The sequence below is a fragment of the Zonotrichia albicollis genome, chromosome Z (genome assembly GCF_047830755.1).
Source record: "Zonotrichia albicollis isolate bZonAlb1 chromosome Z, bZonAlb1.hap1, whole genome shotgun sequence".
NCBI lineage: Eukaryota > Metazoa > Chordata > Aves > Passeriformes > Passerellidae > Zonotrichia > Zonotrichia albicollis.
Genome location: NC_133860.1, coordinates 65218262 through 65239026, shown reverse-complemented (window position 1 = coordinate 65239026; position 20765 = coordinate 65218262). Strand labels below are relative to the sequence as shown.

Sequence of the window (20765 nt, the reverse complement as noted above, 5' to 3'; positions counted from 1 at the left end):
GCTCTTAGGGACAGGCCCGGAGGCGGGGAGCCGCGGAGCGAGGAGGGGCAGCGCGGCGGGCCGGCCGCGGCGGGAGCTGTCCCTGGTGCTGCCGGCACCGCCCGCCCGAGCGCTCCGCCCCGGCCCGGCCCGCCCGCGCCGCCGGGGGGCGGGAACTGAACCCTGCCCTGGCGGCGCGCAGTGCGCTTGTTCCCAGAGGCCTTTGTTTGGCTTGTAACTTCTTTAAGGAAAAAAAAAAAAATAAAAGAAGAAGAAAGGAAAAAAAAAAAAAAAAAGAATAAGAAAAGGGCGATTTAGGCAGTGGGGTGAAGACGTCGCAGCCGCGATTCGTGTCTCAGTGAAGGCTGTGGGCACCGCTGAACTCGCTGTCTTTCCAAGTGTCCCTGCCAACTAAAAAAGCAGAGACAGGAGCTCGCAACTCACCCAGGGGAAGGGAAGGACGGGAGGTCACCTCCGCCTTCTGCGGCCCGGGTGCCGATGGGTGTCCCGAGATGGCGAGGGGGCAGCGCCGGGGGGCCGGGGCTCTGCGGGCATTAGGCCGCGGTCCCGGGGCCGCTCTTCTTAAGTCCCGCTCTCGTTAAAGTTTTTTGCGACTTTTGCTCCTCCCCTTCCCCTATCCCTGCTTCCCTTGTGGCGGTCCGGCACTGGTGTAGACGCTGCTGCCCTCAGGGGAATAAAATAATAGACGAACATAAAAGAGGAGCGAGAGCCCGGCCCTCCCTGTCGCCAAAGAGCTGCGCAGTCGCTCCGCCTCGTCAGGGTGAGGCCAGCGAAGACACCGAGATGGGCCGGGCGGCACCAGCTGGGGGAACAAAACGGGAGCCGGGAGCCCCCGCCGCATCCTGGCAGGTGGAGGCGGCCTCGGTGACAGCCCCGCGCGGGAACCTCCGGACCGGGACGGCCGCCAGGGGCGGGGCCGGGCGTTCCCATGGACATTCCCATGGGCTCGATTCCCATGGGATCGCCGCCAGCCCCGGGCAGCGCGGGGCGGCCGAGTGGCGGATGCGGCGCCGTGCGGGGTGCGGCGGCCCGGGACGCGGCGGCGGATGAGCGGGCCAGCGCCGTCGCTCGCGTGGACCCGCAGCGCCTCCGGGAGCTGCTGGACTGCGGCAGGACCCCCATGCAGGTAGGGAGGCGGAATGTTTGCAGCTGGGCGAGGGCAGCGGCTCCCCGTGCCCTGCTTAAGGGGGCGGCGGCAGCCCCGGGCCCTCCGGTGCCCGGAAGCGGCCGCCCCCCGTCACTGTGCTCGGCCGCTGTCGAGGTGGTGCGGCACAGGGGTTTTTCTCGCCTCTCTGGGAACGAGAAAGTCTTCTTTGCGGTGACGGCCGCAACAAGGAGGTTTTACTCTTAGCAACCCTTTACTTTATTTGAACCAACTGAGATAGGATGACTCAAATCCGAGAACTTTAATGCTTATCTCGCAATAAACGTGCAATAAAATGTAGCAAGTCACGTTTGTAGAAATAATCTGTCTTTCGTTATACCTCGTCGTCTGCTTTATATGACTGTATGTTTTGTCTCCCCTCCTGTGGAAAAAAGAAAAAAATATATTCGGCGGCTCTCACGAATAGAAATACCCGGTCGCGATAACCTTGCCCAGGTGACCCTGCAGGTAGACAACGAGCAATCCCTGTGGGGCTCAGTCTGGCCACGTTTTACACTCCCCTGAACGTGTGGGTAGACGTAGTGCCCGGAGGTGTGGTAGAGGTTACTTTTATAAAGGCTGAGTTCGTTTCCGAGGTAGTTCTAGACAGCTTTTTTCTTAAAATTTCAAAGTAAAACGAAACTGGAATAATCTGAGAAGTTATATTTAAGTTTTGCTGCCAGTGCCTGCAAAACACTCTCCGACTCAAAATGTCGGTGGAGTATTTCACTCGAAACAGGTATTTGTTGCCGTCCTGCAGTGCTTTTTCTCTTTTTTTTGTTCTGGGGATTTTTCCCCCAGTCTTCGCGGCAGGGACTTATCCCTTGTGCTGAACGCACTGCTGGGTGCGCCAGGGAAGCCCAGCTAAGAAAACGGCGAGGCCGGTGGGGAGGGCTGCCGGGTACGTTCGTACTGCCCTGGACACGCGGGTGAGGCTAAAGGTTCGTTTCGTCCTGACGGTGAGGGAAGGCGCGGTGGGTTCCCTGCGTTGCGCGCCCCCCTAGCCAAGTACACTCTAGGGAAGTGTCACGATGCCAGCGGAACGACGGCGGCCCCCGCGCGCCGCTGCACCGGCACGGTTCCACGGGGACCGGTGCAAAGCGACTCAGGACTTGATCTGGGTTTCTCTGGGAGCGCTGTCTGGGCGAGCCCCTTCCCCCGGTTCGTCTGCTCCGAGCCTACCGACTTCCCGCTCCTGTCTCAGAGCAACCCCAGTGTGCATCCACACGCCCCGACCCCGACAGGAGTCCCGCACCTCTCTGCCCCACCTGTTCTCTCCTGTCCCCTAGCGTGGGTAAAGGAGAGTTTTCCAATGCGGCACAACTTCCCCGAAGGGTACGTGTTCTCCACTGTTCGTGGCACGTCCAGAGCCGATCTTTACGCCTCGCCGGCATATTTTCTTCTCCTTTCCATTGTGGATCTCAGCCGAGCGAGAAAGCCTGAGCTCTTTGGTGGGCACTGACGCTGTCTCTCCCCGCAGGTGATGATGCTGGGCAGCCCGCGGGTGGCCGAGCTGCTGCTGCTGCACGGAGCCGACCCCAACCGCCCCGACCCGCGCACCGGCTGCCTCCCGGTGCACGACGCGGCCCGCGCCGGCTTTCTGGGCACGCAGGCGGCGCTGCACCGGGCCGGGGCGCGCCTCGACCTCCCCGACGGCGGCGGCCGCCTGCCCCTCGACGTGGCGGCGGGGAGCCCGCACGGAGCCGTGGGGCGGTACCTGCGCGACCCTCCGGCCTGTGCCTAACCTCTCCCCGGGCCATCCCCTCCCCAGACTTATTGCCCACGCCCAGCTCGGGGGACACCAAGTGGAACAGCACTCATGCGATGTTGTGAATAACCCCGGGTCGCGTTTCCCTGCTGGATGCAGGAAGGACAATATTCTTTGCTCATAACTGTATATTATCCTGATCTGGAAATGCTATGGCCGTCCCCAGGCCCCTTTTTTCACACAAGAGTCCAAACACTGAAGAGAAATACGAAATATGAAGTAGGAAGCATGAAATACGAAGTGAGAAAATACTAAATGTGAAAATATTGAACAGCAGATATTGAATATTAATTATGAAAGAAAATCCCCGCACAGAGATATGGTACTATAAACCCTTCCTCTGTTTTGATGGGGCTGCATCTGGACTTTCTGCTCCCCGGTGACTCCCCGCTCAGGCTTGCTAGCCCTCCATCTGAAGAAGATGGGGGAGGTTTCAGGGTCTCCCTGACCTGACAGCTTCCTGTTTGATTTTGGTTAAAGCAATCTGAAGGGGTGCCGAACCCAATCTGCCTTTATCTGGCAAACGCTTCCTGGTGTGATTGCAGCTTTGGTAAATACCTTATTAAAAGCACGTAGGATGCTATGCATGTCTGTACACGTACTCACAGCTACACATTTGTAACTTTCCTTGTGTAGGCTGCAACTATAGGAGCTGGAAAGAGAAAATAAAAAGAAATTTGTGTCTCTGCAAGCCTGATAACTCACAGCTACACATTTGTAGCTTTCCTTGTGTAGGCTGCAACTATAGGAGCTGGAAAGAGAAAATAAAAAATTTGTGTCTCTGCAAGCCTGATACAATATGTATCCTCAGTTGAAGTATCCTCGTTGTTTTAACAATTTGCAAGTGACCTCTTCTGAGTTAAAATACTTCCAAAAAATCACGTGATTGTGAAACCAAGGCAGCCATTAACGAAAATAAAAAAATCATACATCTGAGCTCAACTCCAGCGCTTCCCAAGATGCCCAGAGGTGACACATTCGGTGAGGAAACAAGGAAACCTTCGAAACAGCTCTGGGGCTGGCAGGGGAACGAGGAGGGGGCAATCTGTTATTTCTGTGACAGCCGATACATGTTTCACGGGCTGCTTCGGCGCGGGGGAGTTGGATAGGAGCACCCCAGGAAAAAGATAGAGCGGCAGCCCAGGCTCGGGCGAGGTGCAAGGAGGAGGCGGGCAGAGCCGATGTCACGTCAGCGAGTCCCCAAGCCCCCAGAGAGCTGTGCTTGCGGGAGCGCACAGACAGCAGCGAGCCGGGCGGGGAGGCAGGCACGCCGCTCCCAGCCGGGGCGAGACAAGCGATAGACCCTGCCTCCCTCCAAGGAACCCAAGTGGGGCTGTGCTCACACTTCCTGCGCCTCAGCGGCTGAGAAAGGGAAGCCCCGCAAGGCAGTGACAGAGTTCAGGTGTTGTACCTCAGCGCTATAACTGGGCACTTTGCAGAGCTACCTGTAGAAAAGGTGAAAAAGATTTATCTTGGTTTTGCACTCCTGCTAAGTATCCAACCCCTAGGTATCTCATGTAGAAACATGAAAAATAATGTTTATACCTTTTTTGTAACGTGTTGTTTATTGTAATGTGATTTCATACAATGCCTGGTTTATAATTACTTCGTATGTGTTGTCATGCTATAAAATATTTAGTTATGTCATTCATGTATATAATGTATCTATGTAATATCTATATAAAATATACACAATACACATAGAAAACACACATATATAAAACGTTATGATTATGCATCAACGTGATATATTTGATTATTAATTATTTTTATATGTAATATGCTTAGTTGTTTAATTATGCTTCTTGGTTTAATTATAACAAAATTTTACATATATAAAACATGTACAAAACATTTATGTTATCTTTAATCTATATTCACACTTTTTCATTATAAGAATGCCTAAAACATATATTTTATAAATAGAAAACATGTAACCTTATAATAACAATATATAATATGTTATTATAACACCTTATTAATTTGCGCTGCACTCTGCCCTAGATACGGCATAGCTGAACCAAGGTCAACACTGGGGATGTAGCAGTTATGTGCCTGCATCCCATGCCTATGGGAACCAGAATGGAGCTGCAACCAGATGTGGAGATGGGGGAAAGCTAGAGCCTGACCACATTCCTTACAGAACAGTAAGGTTCTGTTAAACTGTACTTCCGTCCTCAATTGGACCATATTCCTGTTTTAAACTGTCATTTTCTCCAAGAACCAGATTTTATTTCAATTTTTTAGCATTTCCATTAAGGCTTATGAGACTACAACGACTAAAATAGTAAGATTACATAACTGCTGTTGCTGTCTATAAAGCTGGCAGGGAAACAGCACGATTTGCTTGGCTGACCGCACCAAATAAGCAGAGTATGCCCTCAAAACTCAGCAAGGTTAAATAGCTAATTGTTATAAATCTGCCTCACGGAGTAGGTCCAGAGCCCCTTCCCAAGACAGACACATGGTGGGGAATACTCACTCCATGGAAGGATGGGGATCACCGGCGAGGTCCCACTTGGCTGCAGGAGCTTCCAGGGACACCTTTTCTTCTGGCAGCAGCGGCGGCTCCAGGGCTTGGAGTCCTCCTTGAAAAGAAGAATAGTAACAATTAGCAACAAACAGCATCAGCAGTACACTTTATCAAGAAAGCCCTAAAAGCATTATTTTTAGGATGGCAGTGTATTGGCAATTTTTATTTTTTATATTGTCGCTGTGACCGAGTACATGTGTGAGCACACCTAGACCCTCATGCAGCAGGGTTTGCACCCCGTGCACGACCAGCCCCGGATCGGCCATGCATTCAGCGTTGGTGGGTATTCGGCTTCTATTGCCAAAGCTGTCGGTCCGTCCTCTCACCACTGCTCCGGCACCTGCATCCCACAGCCAGGTAGGCATTCATTTCTCTGAATTTTGCCTTGCCGGTCAGGAAGCAGAAGTCATCGCAGGGGAGAAGAGGAGGAAAAAATAACGGGGGGAGGGAAAAAAAAAAAGCTTCTCTCGAAAGGTGCTTTCATTTCGAAATGGCCGATTCCGATTTTGCTCATCCAGTTTCCCAGGCTTGAAATCGGATTTGAAAAGAAACGATTACAGGCTTTTCCTTATCTGCATTGTTGTTAGGGTTACTCCCAGCCGAGGCAGGAGAAGCCTTCTGTTGACACTTCGACTTTTTGCCCACCCGAGAGAAGGAGATGTTTGTTGTGAGAGGGTGTTGCACAGGCTTATGTTCACCATCCCTCCCCTCCCTGCGTCCCCACCTGGCGCCTTTCCCGCGGCTCCGCGCAGTCCCGGAGCTGCCCCGATCCCTCTCCCCGCCGCCTCTAGCCGTGACCATCCGAGCCGGGCCCCGCCAGCAGAAATGACGCTTTCCCTGCCCATCGCTTTTCTCACGGAGGTACCCCGCACCAGGGAGGGGGGCAGCGCAGCAGGAGGATTCTTGGGATGGGGAGTGGGACGGGGAGGTAGCAGTAAGCCCTCCACCGCCCAGGGCGGCAGAACTGGCTCAGCACCCGCTGTCGCGGGTCTCGGCAGCTCACCGGTGCTTCCTGGAGCCGGGTGGGCAGCGGAGCGCCAGCAGGTACCTGGGGCTTCTCAGCGACCCTCCGCTGCTCCCCCACCCCACTCCAAAACCTCACCCTTCAAAAGGAAAGAGAAGAGGCCCGACGCCGCCGAGCACGGCAGCGGAGAAGGCCCGGGGCTGGGCGGGAGCCGTTCATTACCCGTTTCGCTGACCGGCGCGGGGAAATAGAGATCCTCTTTCCTTTCCTCTCCCCCCTCCCGGCACCCCCCCGCCCCCGCTGTGCTGCGCAGCGCTCCCGCGTAGCGTTCAAATGGCCATGTGACAAGGAAATAGCTACTGGCCCGGGCCAGCGGTGGCCCGCGCTCTCAGAGCGGCAGCGATCCGCTAGCCGGCTCTCGCGAGTGCCAGCGCGGCGCTCCGGGCCGCCGCAGGCCTCCCTTCCCGTCGGGGTTTTCCCGGGGGGAGTGCGGCCCGGGAGCAACGGAACAGCAAGAAAAAAACCCAAACGGAGCGGGAGGCGGTGTGTTTGGAGGCACAGAGCGGAGGGAGGGCGAGGAGATGTCGTCAAGGCTTTATTTGAAAGCCTCGGAGCGCCCTGCGATTGGCCGGTCCCCACGCCCGTCTGGTGGCGGTGCTCTTCCCCGGCGATCTGCTCCCTCCCTCCCCCCCCAATCTTCCTTTGCCCGCTTTTCGAGGCGGGAGCCATCATCGTGGGAGGAGTTTAGAGCGGGGTGTAGGGGAGGGAGGGGAACCGAGGGGGTGTGAAGCGAAATGGGGAGTCGAAATTAAACGGAAAAGAAAAAAAAATGAACGAATAAAAAAGAGATAAAAAAAAATCTTCTCCAATGAATGGAGGCTGAGAGGGCCGATTCACCGGTGGGGCCCCGCTGGGGAGGTATTTGTAGCGTGACGGGCCCGCGGCTTCCCCGCACCCATGACCCCGCGGATAAGGTGCACAATCCACTTTCGGCGCGCCCGCAGCCGGCCCCGGGCCCGGGCGCTGGGCTGGCGCATCCTCCGCCGCCTTCTCGGGGTGCTGGGGCGGCGCTGGCCGCGGCGCCTTGCCCTGCGGCTGGTCCTGCGGCGGAGGCGCAGCGGGAGCGCCCGGCCCAGGTAGGAGAGCGGGAGCGGGGCCGCGCGGGGGCGGCTCGGGCGGCCCGACGGGGCAGCGGGAGCGGGAGGCGGCGGCCCAGCGCCGGGACACTGCTCACCCCTCTGCGCCACATGCTCAGATGGCACGGACAAACGCGCTAGGTTTCTACAGGCCGGGTGTTTCTGTGCTGTTTGGTTTTCTGGCTTGCCATTTTTTTTTTTTTCGCAGTAGAAAATGTTCAATTCTTTAAAAGTCACTGTAACTTATTTCTGCCTTGCCTCCCACTTTTTGAGACGTTTTCTGTATAGCTTATTGCGAAAATATAAATCCACCACCCCTTCTCATCCTTTCTGACAGTTTCTTGCAAACAAGGAACATAGCTATTGCTCTGGAGAAAATGGCCACTGTTTTCCGACCGTGTGTTACTTTCCACTCTTGTAAACGACAGTGAAATACAGTGGCCTACTTTTCCTTCCCTTGCTGTTACAAAAATATGGGAAATAAGTGTCAGAGCAGCCGAGCAGCGTCAGAAAGAGTAATTAAAATACACTCGTATGAACGACCTTGAAAGACATCCGAGGCTCGGGCAGATTTAGACTTTTTCCTTATTGCAGAGTGCAAAATCAGATTGTTGTGGCGTTGATTATCACACATAAAAAACAACAATAATAATTAGACATACACTGAAGCTAAAGTGAATATTCATTTTGCTGAGAATGTGAGGATTGTTCTGCAAAATCCTCATAGAAAGTTATTAGAGCATTCCACAACCTCCTTTAATACACAGCACAGCCTGGAAAGAACAGAGGTGGAAGAGAAGTAGAAATGTCTGCCTCAAAATTACTTCGAAATTAAACACCATTTATTTTATACATGTAAAAATATATGTATTAAATTTTTAACCTTTCAAGCTATAAGACTCAGGGCGTGGAGATAAAGTAATTCAGAGTTTTCTAGCTCCACTCTCTGTTTAGATTGCTTCCAATGCTATTTGAATAAAAAGTGCGGGGCCATACACACAGATACATGCACAATGACTTATGCGTATATCTATATCTATCTATCTATCTATATATATTATATAATATATATATAAATCAGAAAATATAGACAATTTTCATTGTTGCCTTCAAATTGCCACTTTTTTTTTTGCATTTTTAGTAGGCCTCATTTCTTCATTCTACACTAAATGGGGGAAAAAGAAACTATAAACTCTGTCCGACCTGAAAGGCATGAATCTCAAATGCAAACATGAGTATGAGGGTGCTAATCACCACGAAGTAAACTCTCTGTAGCAAGGTCAAAAGCCCTCATGGATCCGAAAGCATGGCTATTATTTTCTCACTCTATTTCCACACTTGCCATAAATAATCCTTTTTAAAAATTCCGCTCCCCTGAGCTTTTAATCAGGGAGAATAAGCTTTTCTAAAATGCCAGTTAGTTCTAGACTGCAAATAGCATTTTGAAGGCCTTGGGATGGAGTGAGACATAAGTGTGTGTTAAATTTAATTTAAAAAACTAAAACAACAAAATGAAACCAAAAAACCCTACAGAAAATGCAGTATGTAGGGGTGGTTTTGTAACTGTAAGGGTAACACATGATGGATTTGTGGCTGCTCCATCTCTAGAAGTGTCTGAGACCAGGCTGGATGAGGCAGGGTGTGGGGGCAGGATTGGAAGTATTATCTCTGAAGTCCTTTCCAACCCTAAACAATATTTGATTGTAAGATATACTCTGTGAAGTTTTTATTCATTATTACCACAGTTTCTCTGAGATATGTTTGAGCTTTTGTGTGCAGTTTGGTTTTTGCTTTGTTTGCTCAGGATAATTTTTCAATAAATTTTAAGTTCAATAGCAACCCCCATGGCACAACTTCTGAACGACTAAAATTAAGGTGATAGATTTTCCTGGGTTTAACCAATATGTGTAATCAGAATATATATCTTTGCAAATATTCTGACACTTTAAATGGAAGAAAAGAATGATAATGTTAAATTATTTCTGTAAACAGGTATTGCTTCATTTTTAGTGTAACTCGGAACTATTCAGAACTGTTTCCCCCACTCCCTTTAGCTAAAAAACACATTTCTTCCATGCAACCTCTCCATTGCACCTCCTACCCCTGCTTCTCTTGTGTGCTTTTTACCTATTTACAAGCTAGGAAATCCCAATATTATGTTCTTTTTAATTTGTCTCCTTATAGTATTTATTTAACCCCTGAACCTATTATCCAAATACTTGTTAGATAAAATGTAAATATTTTGATTTTAAGTTGTTGTTGTTACTGAAAGTGTAATACTTGCTGAGCCTTAAATGGGGCAAAAGATGGCCGCTTTTTTAACTGAAAGTTACCTCTTCCGTCCTTTATGCTCTTATCAAAACATCTCAGAACAATTTGCTGTACTGTAGTATTAAAATGGATCTGTTTTTGGTGTCAAAAATCTGTATGGTTGAATAATAATTCTAAAATTAAATAAGAGCAGAAATGTGGGACAGAATCACTGCTTAACATGATTCTTTATATTTTTTTTACTCCTTCTCTTTAATCTTTGCTTTTTTATTCTTAGCATTATTTTTTTTTGTTTTACTTTTATACTACAAAAAAGATATTTTTAATGAAAATATCTTTGCAATAAGGTTTGCTGGGGGGAAAAGGTGGAATCTTTTCCCTCCCCCCGAGATACAAGTGCAATATAAGGTTCTTTCTCAAAACACACTAGCATAGGCTGTATTATTATCACCCTAACTTCAGATATGACTCTGTATTGTTATGTTTTGATTAATTTGAGGTCTTTTGTTGGTACTAGAATTGTATAATATAAGACTTGCTTTTAGAGGGGGAAAAAATCCCATTATTTCAATCATGTAATTTAAAATGTTGTGAGTTAAAAACGTTCTAGTAGTTTGATAAGTGATTTGGGGGTCAATAATGTTGGGACGTACTAATGGGACAGTATTTGTTGTTTTATACTATTAGCTTTTAACATAATATAGTGGAGATGGAGATGGAGATACAGACAGGCCCTCTGACTTGAAGTGACATCTTTATTTGCAAACACATTGACATGTCAGTGTGCTTTTTTTTTTCTTCACAGAATTAACTGCGTTGAAAAAGACCTTTAATTAAGGTCATTGACTCCCACATATTTTTATGCTTATATACTCAGAAAAAATTATGTATTCCTGTACTTATACATACAGATGCATAAAATCCATGATCAATACCATTTCACAGAAAACAAGGCTAGGCAGTGATACCTGCAACCTTGCCATGCATCACTATTGATTTGAAATTTTAAGACACCTGACGGACATAACCAACAAGGTTTTCTCCTTGGATTTATCTCTGTTTGGCTATCATTAATGTCAGAGAGCGCAAGAAGAACTGGAAGATACTTTGCCTTTCGGGTGGGAGATCATCTTACTTTCTTAGACTTTACAGACTTCTAAAAATCCACTCTTTAAACCCTATTTATTATTTTTTAATTTTTAAAAATTTATTTATTTGTTTGTTTTAAACTGCCTATCTGTCCCGAGGGCTGCTTTGCACCATGCATTGTAGAAAAAACACGATGTGGTGGGAGTTCACCACCGGTCCCTGGCAAGTGAGGGTGTCGCCTCAAATTTTGGACCCTGATCCACTTGCCCCAGAAACTTCGCAAGGAAGGCTCCAAAAGGCACTAAACTAAGACATTTTAATGAACCTCTGACTTGTCTACTCCGGGATAAATCTGTGTTTATTTATCCTCATCTGAGGATGTCTCTGCTTTTGGCTAATAGTAAATATAGACATAATCATTGTTTCTCTTTTAGCTATGCAGAGCTTTTCGGGGGTTGTATCTTCACAGCAGATACTTCTGCAGCCTCGCACCGGTCTCCTGCAAACGAAAAAAGAAAGGCGATTAGGGAACTGACATTGGGGGTGGGGGGAAGGAAAGGACAAACAAAAAAAAGGGAAAACAAAACCCTGCAAAACACCCTTATTCCCCCTGCCTCCTTTGTAAGAGGCAGGAACTTCGAGGTAGCAGAATAAGAACATCGCGGCGCAGGTCGTGGGTGCCGACCACGCGCTCCCACTCGGCAGCCGCGGGGGTCTCTTGGGGCGGGGGCTGTGCAGGCCTGGGCCTGCCGCGGGGAGACGCCAAGGGCAGGAGCAGATGCTTGGATTTTGAGGATCTTTCATGACTGCAAGGCGAGATTCTTCTGCCTACCCTCCGGCTGCGCGGCTGGAGGTGCACCTTACCCTGCTGGGCTCTCGCCGCGGTTTTCCTGCTCCCGGGAGGCTCTGTCAGGGCCCAGCTGAAGCGATCCTCCTCTTCTATGCGCTGCCATTAGGTTGGTGGCAGACTTGCTGCGGGCACGGCTCCCTTCCTCATCCGGTCTGCCAGCTCTCGGCAGGCACAGCACGGAGGGACGGACCCCCGACCCACCTCTCGGATGGGCTCGGGCAGAGCAGGACCCCTTTCAGAGATAGAAACTAGAGCTATCACTCGCACAAAGAGTCCCTTTCTGTTCCGGGAAAGGTCCGCCGTCCCTTCGTCATGTCGCCGACCCACCTGCCCCGCCCGAGGCAGCTGCCGTGGAAGCTGTTTGCCCGTGGGTCTGCGCCCCGCTGCCCTGCCTTCGCGGTCCGCCCCGATGTGGGGAGAGGTTGGGGGCGCAAGGCCGCGGTCCCCACCCCCTCTCCCCGGTGGGAGAAAAACGCCGCGAGAACCGCCCGTGCTTGAGGCGGGGATGAGGCCGGGCTGCCCTCCGACGTGCCGCGCTCGGGGACCAGGCTGCCGCCGTCCCGCCGTCCTTGGCCGCCCTGCCGGTGCCCCTCGCCCCGGGCGGGTGCGCGCATTTCCCTCGGCCGCTGGAAGCCGGGGCAGAGCGGGAGAGGACAGCTCAGCGCTGGAGGAGCGCCCGGAGGGGGCGGGACGGGCAGGGGGGGACGGGACGGGACGGGCAGGAGGGGGAGCGGGTGCGAGTGGGGGCCCGCTGCCCCCGGGAAGGGAGGAGCTGGGTGGCAGTCACGAGCTGGGCGAGATCGCAGCCGGGAGAGAGGGAAAGCCAGCGGCGGCTGGGGTCTGCGGGGGGCGATGGAGGGGTCCCGCTCTCCCCGGAGCGACGGCGACCGCCTGTGCAGCGCCGCCGCCCGCGGGGACCACGAGGAGGTGAGGAGGCTGCTGCAAGCAGGCGTGGATCCCAACGGGACCAATCGCTTTGGGAGAACCCCGCTCCAGGTACGGCGTACCCTGGGTGGGGGGCAGGGGGGAAGCTGTGCTCTGCCACGTCGACGGGGGGGGTGCGCATTTTGTGTTTAGAATGAACTCTTGTTGCTATGATCGGACCCGTACTCCTGCCGCAGCTGTCTGACCTTTATTTTTTACTTAGTCCAGACATCCTATAAGCGCAAGATGGAGGCTAGTAGGGAACCGCTGGCAGCAAACGAATTTTTCCAGGGGGTAGTCTAAAGGAGAAGTTGGACTGGAAAATCCGCCCCCAGATAACCTATCCAGATAGGCTGGGCGAATGATCTGCACTTCGAGCAAATTTCTTGATTTTTAAATGTAACCCGAACGGAGTTCTTTAAAAAAAAGACCGAACAGGTCTTTTTTTCCCCAAGGAAATCGAAGTGGGGTCCTTTTCTAGTATGTTCATGAGCAAAGAACCTAGAAACTATGCTGATAAAAATTGTTACTTGAAACTGGGTATATATTAGTAGTCACCTCTTTTCTTTCTTTTAGTCGTAGCGATTTTAACATTCTCTATCAATCAATAGTGGCAGTAGATGCTGGAAGCACCAGTATGTAGAGCTGCTTTCTAGGCAGTTTGAGAGTTAAAAATGTGTTACATTTATCGACATACTTAAGTAGACACTTCTAAAATGTTCATTGAACGATTAATATTCTGTGATTTAAATAAGAGTTGTGTATCTCAGGAAGATTTTTCGAGTTGTTATTTAAAGAGATATCGTTGATGATTAATCTACTGCTCAGCTAAGCTGAACAGCTATTTTGGTCCTTGCACTTTACATTAAATATTCTGAAATATTTTTCTGAACTGTATTACTGAGAAAAGCTCTCAGAAAGTTATCCATGTTACTTCCATTTTACGTTCAAATTGCAGATTAAAAGAGTCTCCAAACTCTTATAAATGATCCTTTCTCCATTCCAGACTAAATTCTCTTTCATTTGTCTGCAACTTGCAAAATGGCTGACACTCGACTACGTGGACTCTCTTTTTCTTTCTGGGAAAGGTTAATATCGGGAATTTAGATATTATGACATTCATAAGTATTTCACACTTGTACTATAAATAAACCAAATTATTTGAAGCGGACAAACCAAAGTCTGGAGATAGCAATTGAGAGAAAACCCTATTGTCTTAAAATATTTTTCATAGTATTAAGTCACAATTTATGGTGGGTAAAATTCCACTGAAAATCACCAGGACAGTAAGGGAAGTAAAACCCCATGTACAAATTTATTTTGGTTTTTGGTTGATTGGGGTTTTTTGTGGGTTTTGTTCAGTTGTGTATGATCAAATATTGCCAGAAGTTATTTTCTGCTACTGGCAGAAAAGCAGACTGTCATTAGGAATTTGCCATTTAGACATTATCATTCGGAATTTTCCATCAGTTAAGTTTTGTGCACTGCTTGTGAGCGCTCAGCAGCGGCTCTCTGAGAAGAAGACAGACATGAGAGAGAAAAAAAAAAAGAAGAAAAAACTTCTTCATCCGAAACTCAGGAAGGGAAAGTTTTCCATATCCACACCGAATGCCGAAAGGAGCCACACCCAGCTGCATTTTCCATTGCTGTGTTGACCGTTGATTAATCAATAATGCATTCTAAGTGACAGCAGCCTTAATGCAAGACCCCTCGGTCCTTTACTGCCCTAAAATACATGGTGTGTATATATAGTATACAAATATTTACAAACTCTTCATGTGTATAAATAATTTTAATATATTTTATATATGTGTATGTCTAAATATATTTATAATACAGATACATGCACTGTTTATTATACAATTACGTAAACGGGGTCTGTATTGTGTGCATATATCTGTACACACACAGAGCTGGTCTGTATTTGCGCCTAACATGTGTGTACATATATGTGCTTATACGCACACCACAAGGACCATTTGTACCATGATGTATATAAATTATATAAATGTGAAGCAGGGCACGCACATGTGTTATACCTAGTCTGGAAACCACTAGCTAATATTTTTAATTTATCATCTAATCATAGACGAGTTGGAAGGGATCCGCACGGGTAGTCACAACCGGCTGTCACAGTGTATGCGAATACAAGGAGCCGACACAGCATTACTGCCCAAGAGAGAAGCCGGTCGCGGCGGTGCTGGGGGCTCTGTGGCGGGCGCTGACGCTGTCTCTCCCCGCAGGTGATGATGCTGGGCAGCCCGCGGGTGGCCGAGCTGCTGCTGCTGCACGGAGCCGACCCCAACCGCCCCGACCCGCGCACCGGCTGCCTCCCGGTGCACGACGCGGCCCGCGCCGGCTTTCTGGGCACGCTGGCGGCGCTGCACCGGGCCGGGGCGCGCCTCGACCTCCCCGACGGCGGCGGCCGCCTGCCCCTCGAAGTGGCGGCGGGGGGCCCGCACGGACCCGTGGGGCGGTACCTGCGCGACCCTCCGGCCTTGCCGGCAGCCGCGGGGGCCGCCGAGAAGGCTGCGCGCTGACCCCATCCCGGCCGTCCCGCCGCGTCCGCGTCGCCGCGTTCCCTGCAGCCCACCTCCCCCGCGAGCAGCCCCGCCGCCCGTCATCAGCGAGCCGTCGGGAAAAAAATTGGCAATCAATTAGTTACTTTCTAGCTTTTTGCATGTGGAGATCCCATTTGCTCAGAAGATATAGTCAATGAGCTTCTTATTTTTAAGACAGCTTTCTGGCTCTCTAAGCCAGATATTTGGAAATAACAACAAATGCCTAATTTTGCTAATAAATCTGGATTTTTGCCCTCCTTTTGGTTTCTGTTTTCTGTTTTTTCTGTGTAATTTCTATCATCTACCCGATGTTCATACCACTTATGTGTGATTAAATACCTGCTATTATTCAGTAATAAAACATGAAAAAGATTGGCTTAAAAATAATTAACTTCTCATCATCGAATATTTAATGGCTCTGCATGCTGCTCTACTTAGTTGAGTGGTGCTATTTATTTCAACTTTATTCGTTGCTTTCAATTTTTGTGTGTGTGTCTGCATAAATAAATGTAGATACACACAGCACAATCACACAGGTCAGATACCAGGACTTTTTGTAGATATGCATTATTTAAGCACATACTTAAGCACATACACACAGAGTTAAAAATAGCCAAATTGTTTATTTCATTCTTGATAACAACACTCAAAGTACAAAAAAAAAAAAAGCTCCTCTGTAGTTTGTACCTTCTTGTGTAATTTATTATCTAATTTTAGAAGTGGGAGCTTAGCAGGGATGGGGAATCATTGAGGCATTTTCCTCTAAAAAAAAAAAAAAAAAAAAAAAAAAAGTGGTTCTTAGCCCTTTGGGGGACAAATGGAAAACGGAGAGTGAGCCCCATCACAGAGCATGTTTGGCGTCTGGGAGCAAACTCTTCTGAGGCAGGGCGGGTGAGACAAGTCGGACCAAATAGTGGTGGTGCCTCCCTTTCCAACTCAGAGTAGCCTGTAATTCTGAGCAGGAGTTTTTCGTTTTCTCTCCCGACCCTCCAGGCGGGAGGGAGCCCAAGTTCAGCTCTCGAGCTGGAGCCTGGGGACAGCGTTTGGCAGAGCTCGGCTGGCGCGGCGGCAGCGCATCCACTCACACAGCATCCATCCCAGCCGCTGGGCTCGCTGTCCCGCTCCCTGCCGCCGGCCCCCTCGCCTGCAGGCTGCCAATCCCGTGGGAACGAGGGCCAGAGCTCCGGGCAGTCCCCTCCGAAACACGGCAGGGGAAGTGGCATTCATACCGGCATGCCCACGAGGTTTTCACCAGCCTCTACCCACTCGGGAAGGCTGTGTCAAAAGAGTGTAACCTGCCCAGAGGCTTTGGCCTCAGAGCTGCTAAAGCCCAAAACTTCCTGAAGATGGAAAGTTCAAGGCATGGAGTTATGTATGGTGATTTCAGAGGTGGTGAAAATGTTGTTCATTCTTTGGACAAGGAACCAGCAGTGCTGTGAGCTACAAAAAAACCACACCTCAATTGCATGCAAATGCCAGCATCTGAATAATTTGACAAAATATTTTTAAATTGTACTGTTGTCTGTCAAACTTTAATAAAATACCTTCAGGTGTAATGGCACTTAGAAATACAGAGTTTGCTATTACACACTACAAAAATTTACTCTTTTGGAACATGACTCCAAAGCTTTAAAGCAGGAAACTTCCCCTCCAGATTCACCCAGGTTTTTGTGTCTTAGGGTTCACATGCTTTAAATCCCATGTTCAAAGTCTTTGAAAGCTTCAGGGAAAACAGGAAAAATAAAAACTGTTTTAGAAAAGGAAGTCATCATTCCACCTTGCCTGGAACAAAGGTGTGGAAATAACATTAACTTCATTGCCTACTTACACAGAAAATAAGCCTCATGTACTTTAAATCTCAGGAAGAAAATAGAAATGCTCAGAGCCCTGACAGAAGAAAGTGAGTATTTGAAGATAGAAAAGGCAAGCCAAAGTACCAAGTGCTGGAGAGGGAACCTCGAAAGACATTTTTGTCTTTTAAGTGCCCTGATGGGGCAATCACTCCCAGGGAAGAGATAATACACCTAGTTGTTCTGTTTTTATTATTTTTAAATCAGATTTCAACCAATCCTTAACCAACACTCACCGAAGTAATTAAACATTTCTTCGTGTTTTTTTTTTTCTCAAACTCACAGGCTCAAACTCACAAACTCACAAATTCACTCAAACTCACAAGAGGCAGAAGTGGTTTAAAAGTTTAAAAAAGAAGACAGAAAAGTCTTTTTCTTTGTGGAAATGTCCCCAGAGGACCAATATCTCCACATTCCTGTCTCTTACTAGGTATTTGTAAGCATCTTTATGCTTTTGGTAGAAACACTTGCAAACAAAATGTGAAACTGGACTTTCTGGAAAAAATCCAAGAAGGTGTAGTGAAAGGAGAGGCAGTCCTTAGGAGCTGAAAACTAAGAATCTTGTAAGTAAAGGCGTCAGGCTGCCTCCCAGAAAGATACACAGAACACTGCCACTGGATCTGGCATTACTCTTGTTATTGAGTGTTAGTTCAGGATTGAGAGTGGGCTCTGAGAAACCCTATTTACACCTACAGCTTCAGGCAAATAAGGACCAAGGGGACAAAAGACCTGGGGTTTAGCTAGACCATCAGCAGAGGTCATGATATGAGATATACCCTCCTTCCTACAACCGACTAGGTAGCTTTTGCTGCCATTGATGTAACAAAAAAACCAAACCAACCAACCAACCAACCAACCAACCAACCAATCAACTAAAAACCTCAAAACAACAACAAAAAGAGCAAAAACAAACCGACCAATCACCACAAACAACAATCGACAAACCTCTCCAGCAGGAGGAAACCTGCAACCCTGCCTGCTTACCCTGCCTGCACGAAATGCCGCACAAACTACCGCGCCATGCCCGTTTGCCGGCTCCGGGCCGCCGCTTCCCTGCTGCCCTCCTTTAGTCACCCCGCAGCTCGCCGGAGGAGAAAAAAACCCGCCCTGAGCCTGGGTGGCTGACAAGAAGCACTCACTTCTTTCAGGAAGCAGCCTCCCTCACGATTTCTAAACAGAAACATTCTTACTCGAGGCGTTGCGTGGCAATATAGACTGTGAGAGTTTGACCTCCCAGGTGGGGAAAGTGTCAGCATCAGCAACTTTTCTCTCCATAGGGCTGGTTGTTGACAGGTAAGAAAACAGGCATGCTGAGACCTGGGAGAAGGGTATCCAGAACAGGGGAGAGGAGACACAGGTCCAGCTGAAAGCAGAGGGAAAACATGTCTACCTGTGCCTGAAAGGATGCACCAGGGACATATATCCCTATCCCACTCCCTGTCAGCCTAGGCCAATGGTTTTGACTGCCTTATAACACTCATCCTTGCAGAAATCCAGTGCATGAGGCTGATGAGCAGTGGCACTAAAAATCAGACGGCAGACCCTGCTTGGCGGCGTGGGTGAGAGGGCATTCCTTGCCTATACAGAACAAGCGCTTCAACAACATTGCTGGGTTTTTTGGGGCTTTTTTATTGTTTTTTTTTTTTTTTTGTTTGTTTGCATTTTTTTGTGTTTTTTTTTTTTTTGTTTTGTTTTGGTTTTTTTGTTTCTTTGTGTGGTTTTTTCTGTGGTTTTTTTCCTTTTTTTTTTTGTTTTGTTTTTGTTATTTTTTTTTACATCGGTTTTCTCTTTAGATGGTGAGCAGCCCCAAGGGCCAGAGAAGAAAATGAGAGTGAACCCAAGGTACCAGTAACAACATGGAGTGGAGAACTTGTACTTAAAACTGATCCAAGGACAGAGATTATTTTACTGTCCTCACATGCAATTAAGCAGAAAGAAACTCCTACCACCACCATTCTCCAGCTTATCTTACTGGTTTACCCTTGAGGCAGATGCAGAAAAATGATTTTAATGTTTGACTATGTTATGAAAACACAAAAAATGTATTTCAGAACCTTCTTATACAGTTGATAAAAGCCCATACAAAAGTTGCTTCCTATAAAGCACTAAGTATTAAGATTCTAAGGTCAAGTTAAAAGATTTCAGATTAATTGTCCTCTTTCAGATTAATTGTCCCCTTTCTTGTGCTGGAGGAATCACATTGTAGGAGACCAAACAACAGGACAGCATGTGTCCTCTAAAATATGTTTCACTTACATGAAGCACTATTAGTTCCAGCTGGGTCTAATCTATGACATCCCGATGTTCAGATTGAAAACATACTTTCAAGTATGCTTAAACACAGGCCTTAGCACCACAAATTGCCTGAGCCAAGTCAAAGCAAAGGTGGTGGAGAAATTGACAATCATCTAAATAAACAATGGCAAACTTCTGCAAAAGTGCAATCAAGTGTTAATTTCAATTCTTTTGCACTGTCTTGCTTCAGACAACACTGCAATGACAGTGGGGAGAAGAAGCTGTCGTTAAAACAGTTAAGCCAGAATTTCCGTCCTAGAAGGCTGATCCCATCCAGTACTGAGCACCTCCTGAATTAATTTCTCCTCTTACTGATACTCAGCTGGTTTCAATAGACCAACCAACCAATAGACAACACTCTTGCTGGTTCATTCTGGGAACACCAACTGCTTTCAGATCTGTTTTGAATACTAATACAAAAACTCAATTCTGATGTCATATGCCACCTATGCAAATTCTCCAAATGCTTTGGATATTAGCATGAAAGAGTTTTAAGTCTTAGATAAGTGAAAATGAGATATGAGTGGGCAATCTCATGTTAGCAAGATAGATCAGTGTTAGGCCACAAAGAATGCTTTAGAGAAAACAAAAAATGAGAAAATGAGTAAATCTAATGGCCTGTCTCCTGGTCTAGTTTGTGCCATATTTGACTCCACAGTATTGCATTGCCATCGGTACATTATACTGCTAATATGCACACTGGAGGATGCTCTGAGCAAAATAAAGGGAGATCTTATCCAAGATAAAAGGACTTCAAAAGCCATGGATAGCTTTGCCAAGCAAAATACAACATCCAAACAATCAGTGAAGAGTAGAGTAGGAGATAATAGCAAGTCCACACTCAGAGAGGAAGTGCTCATGATACAAGTAAGTGTGGGCTTGGAATATAGATAGGGAGCTGAAACCTACTGAGTCCAAATAGAGAAGTATCTTCACTCAAAGCAGAAGGAGTTCTGTTGCCTGGGACACCTGTGCCAAGATGAAGCAGAACTCCTAAAGAACATCACTTGTCCACTGAAGAGACAGTTGGACAAAAGCTCCTGTGAGTGGGTGTATGTCTTCTTGTGCATGTCATTTGTGCGTTGAACTTACCCTGAGATTTCTGCCTGTGGTCTGTGTAGATCTCGATGCTTAATAAAGTTCCAATCTCTGTCTTTGGATGCCAGCTGAAAACCCAGTAAGAAATCAGTTGGCTATTTATGGTGTTTCCTGGTCCTTGCTTAATATTGGCATTGCTCTTGCTTTGTGTATCTGTGCTATTTGCAAGCACTCAGGTCCACTCAGTCTCCCCTCTATGTATGTGGGAAAGAAAATTAGGCTTTGAGCATTTATTTCTAACATACCCACTGCTTGCCAGCTGCATTTCTCTATTCCCCCAAA

At 48.1% G+C, this 20765-nt stretch overlaps 2 protein-coding genes across 2 annotated transcripts; both read left to right on the top strand.

Annotated features, from left to right (window-relative positions):
* Positions 1–292: 292 nt before the first annotated feature.
* Positions 293–4690, top strand: LOC102066391 (cyclin-dependent kinase 4 inhibitor B). Its single transcript, XM_074533245.1, has 2 exons — positions 293–1126; positions 2625–4690. Exons 1-2 carry the CDS (start codon positions 929–931, stop codon positions 2886–2888), a joined length of 462 nt encoding a protein of 153 aa, XP_074389346.1. The 5' UTR covers positions 293–928; the 3' UTR covers positions 2889–4690.
* A 7791-nt stretch (positions 4691–12481) lies between these two features.
* On the top strand, positions 12482–15498 carry CDKN2B (cyclin dependent kinase inhibitor 2B). The gene is made up of 2 exons (XM_005492686.4): positions 12482–12751; positions 14923–15498. Exons 1-2 carry the CDS (start codon positions 12608–12610, stop codon positions 15217–15219), a joined length of 441 nt encoding a protein of 146 aa, XP_005492743.1. The 5' UTR covers positions 12482–12607; the 3' UTR covers positions 15220–15498.
* The last annotated feature ends 5267 nt before the right edge of the window (positions 15499–20765 follow it).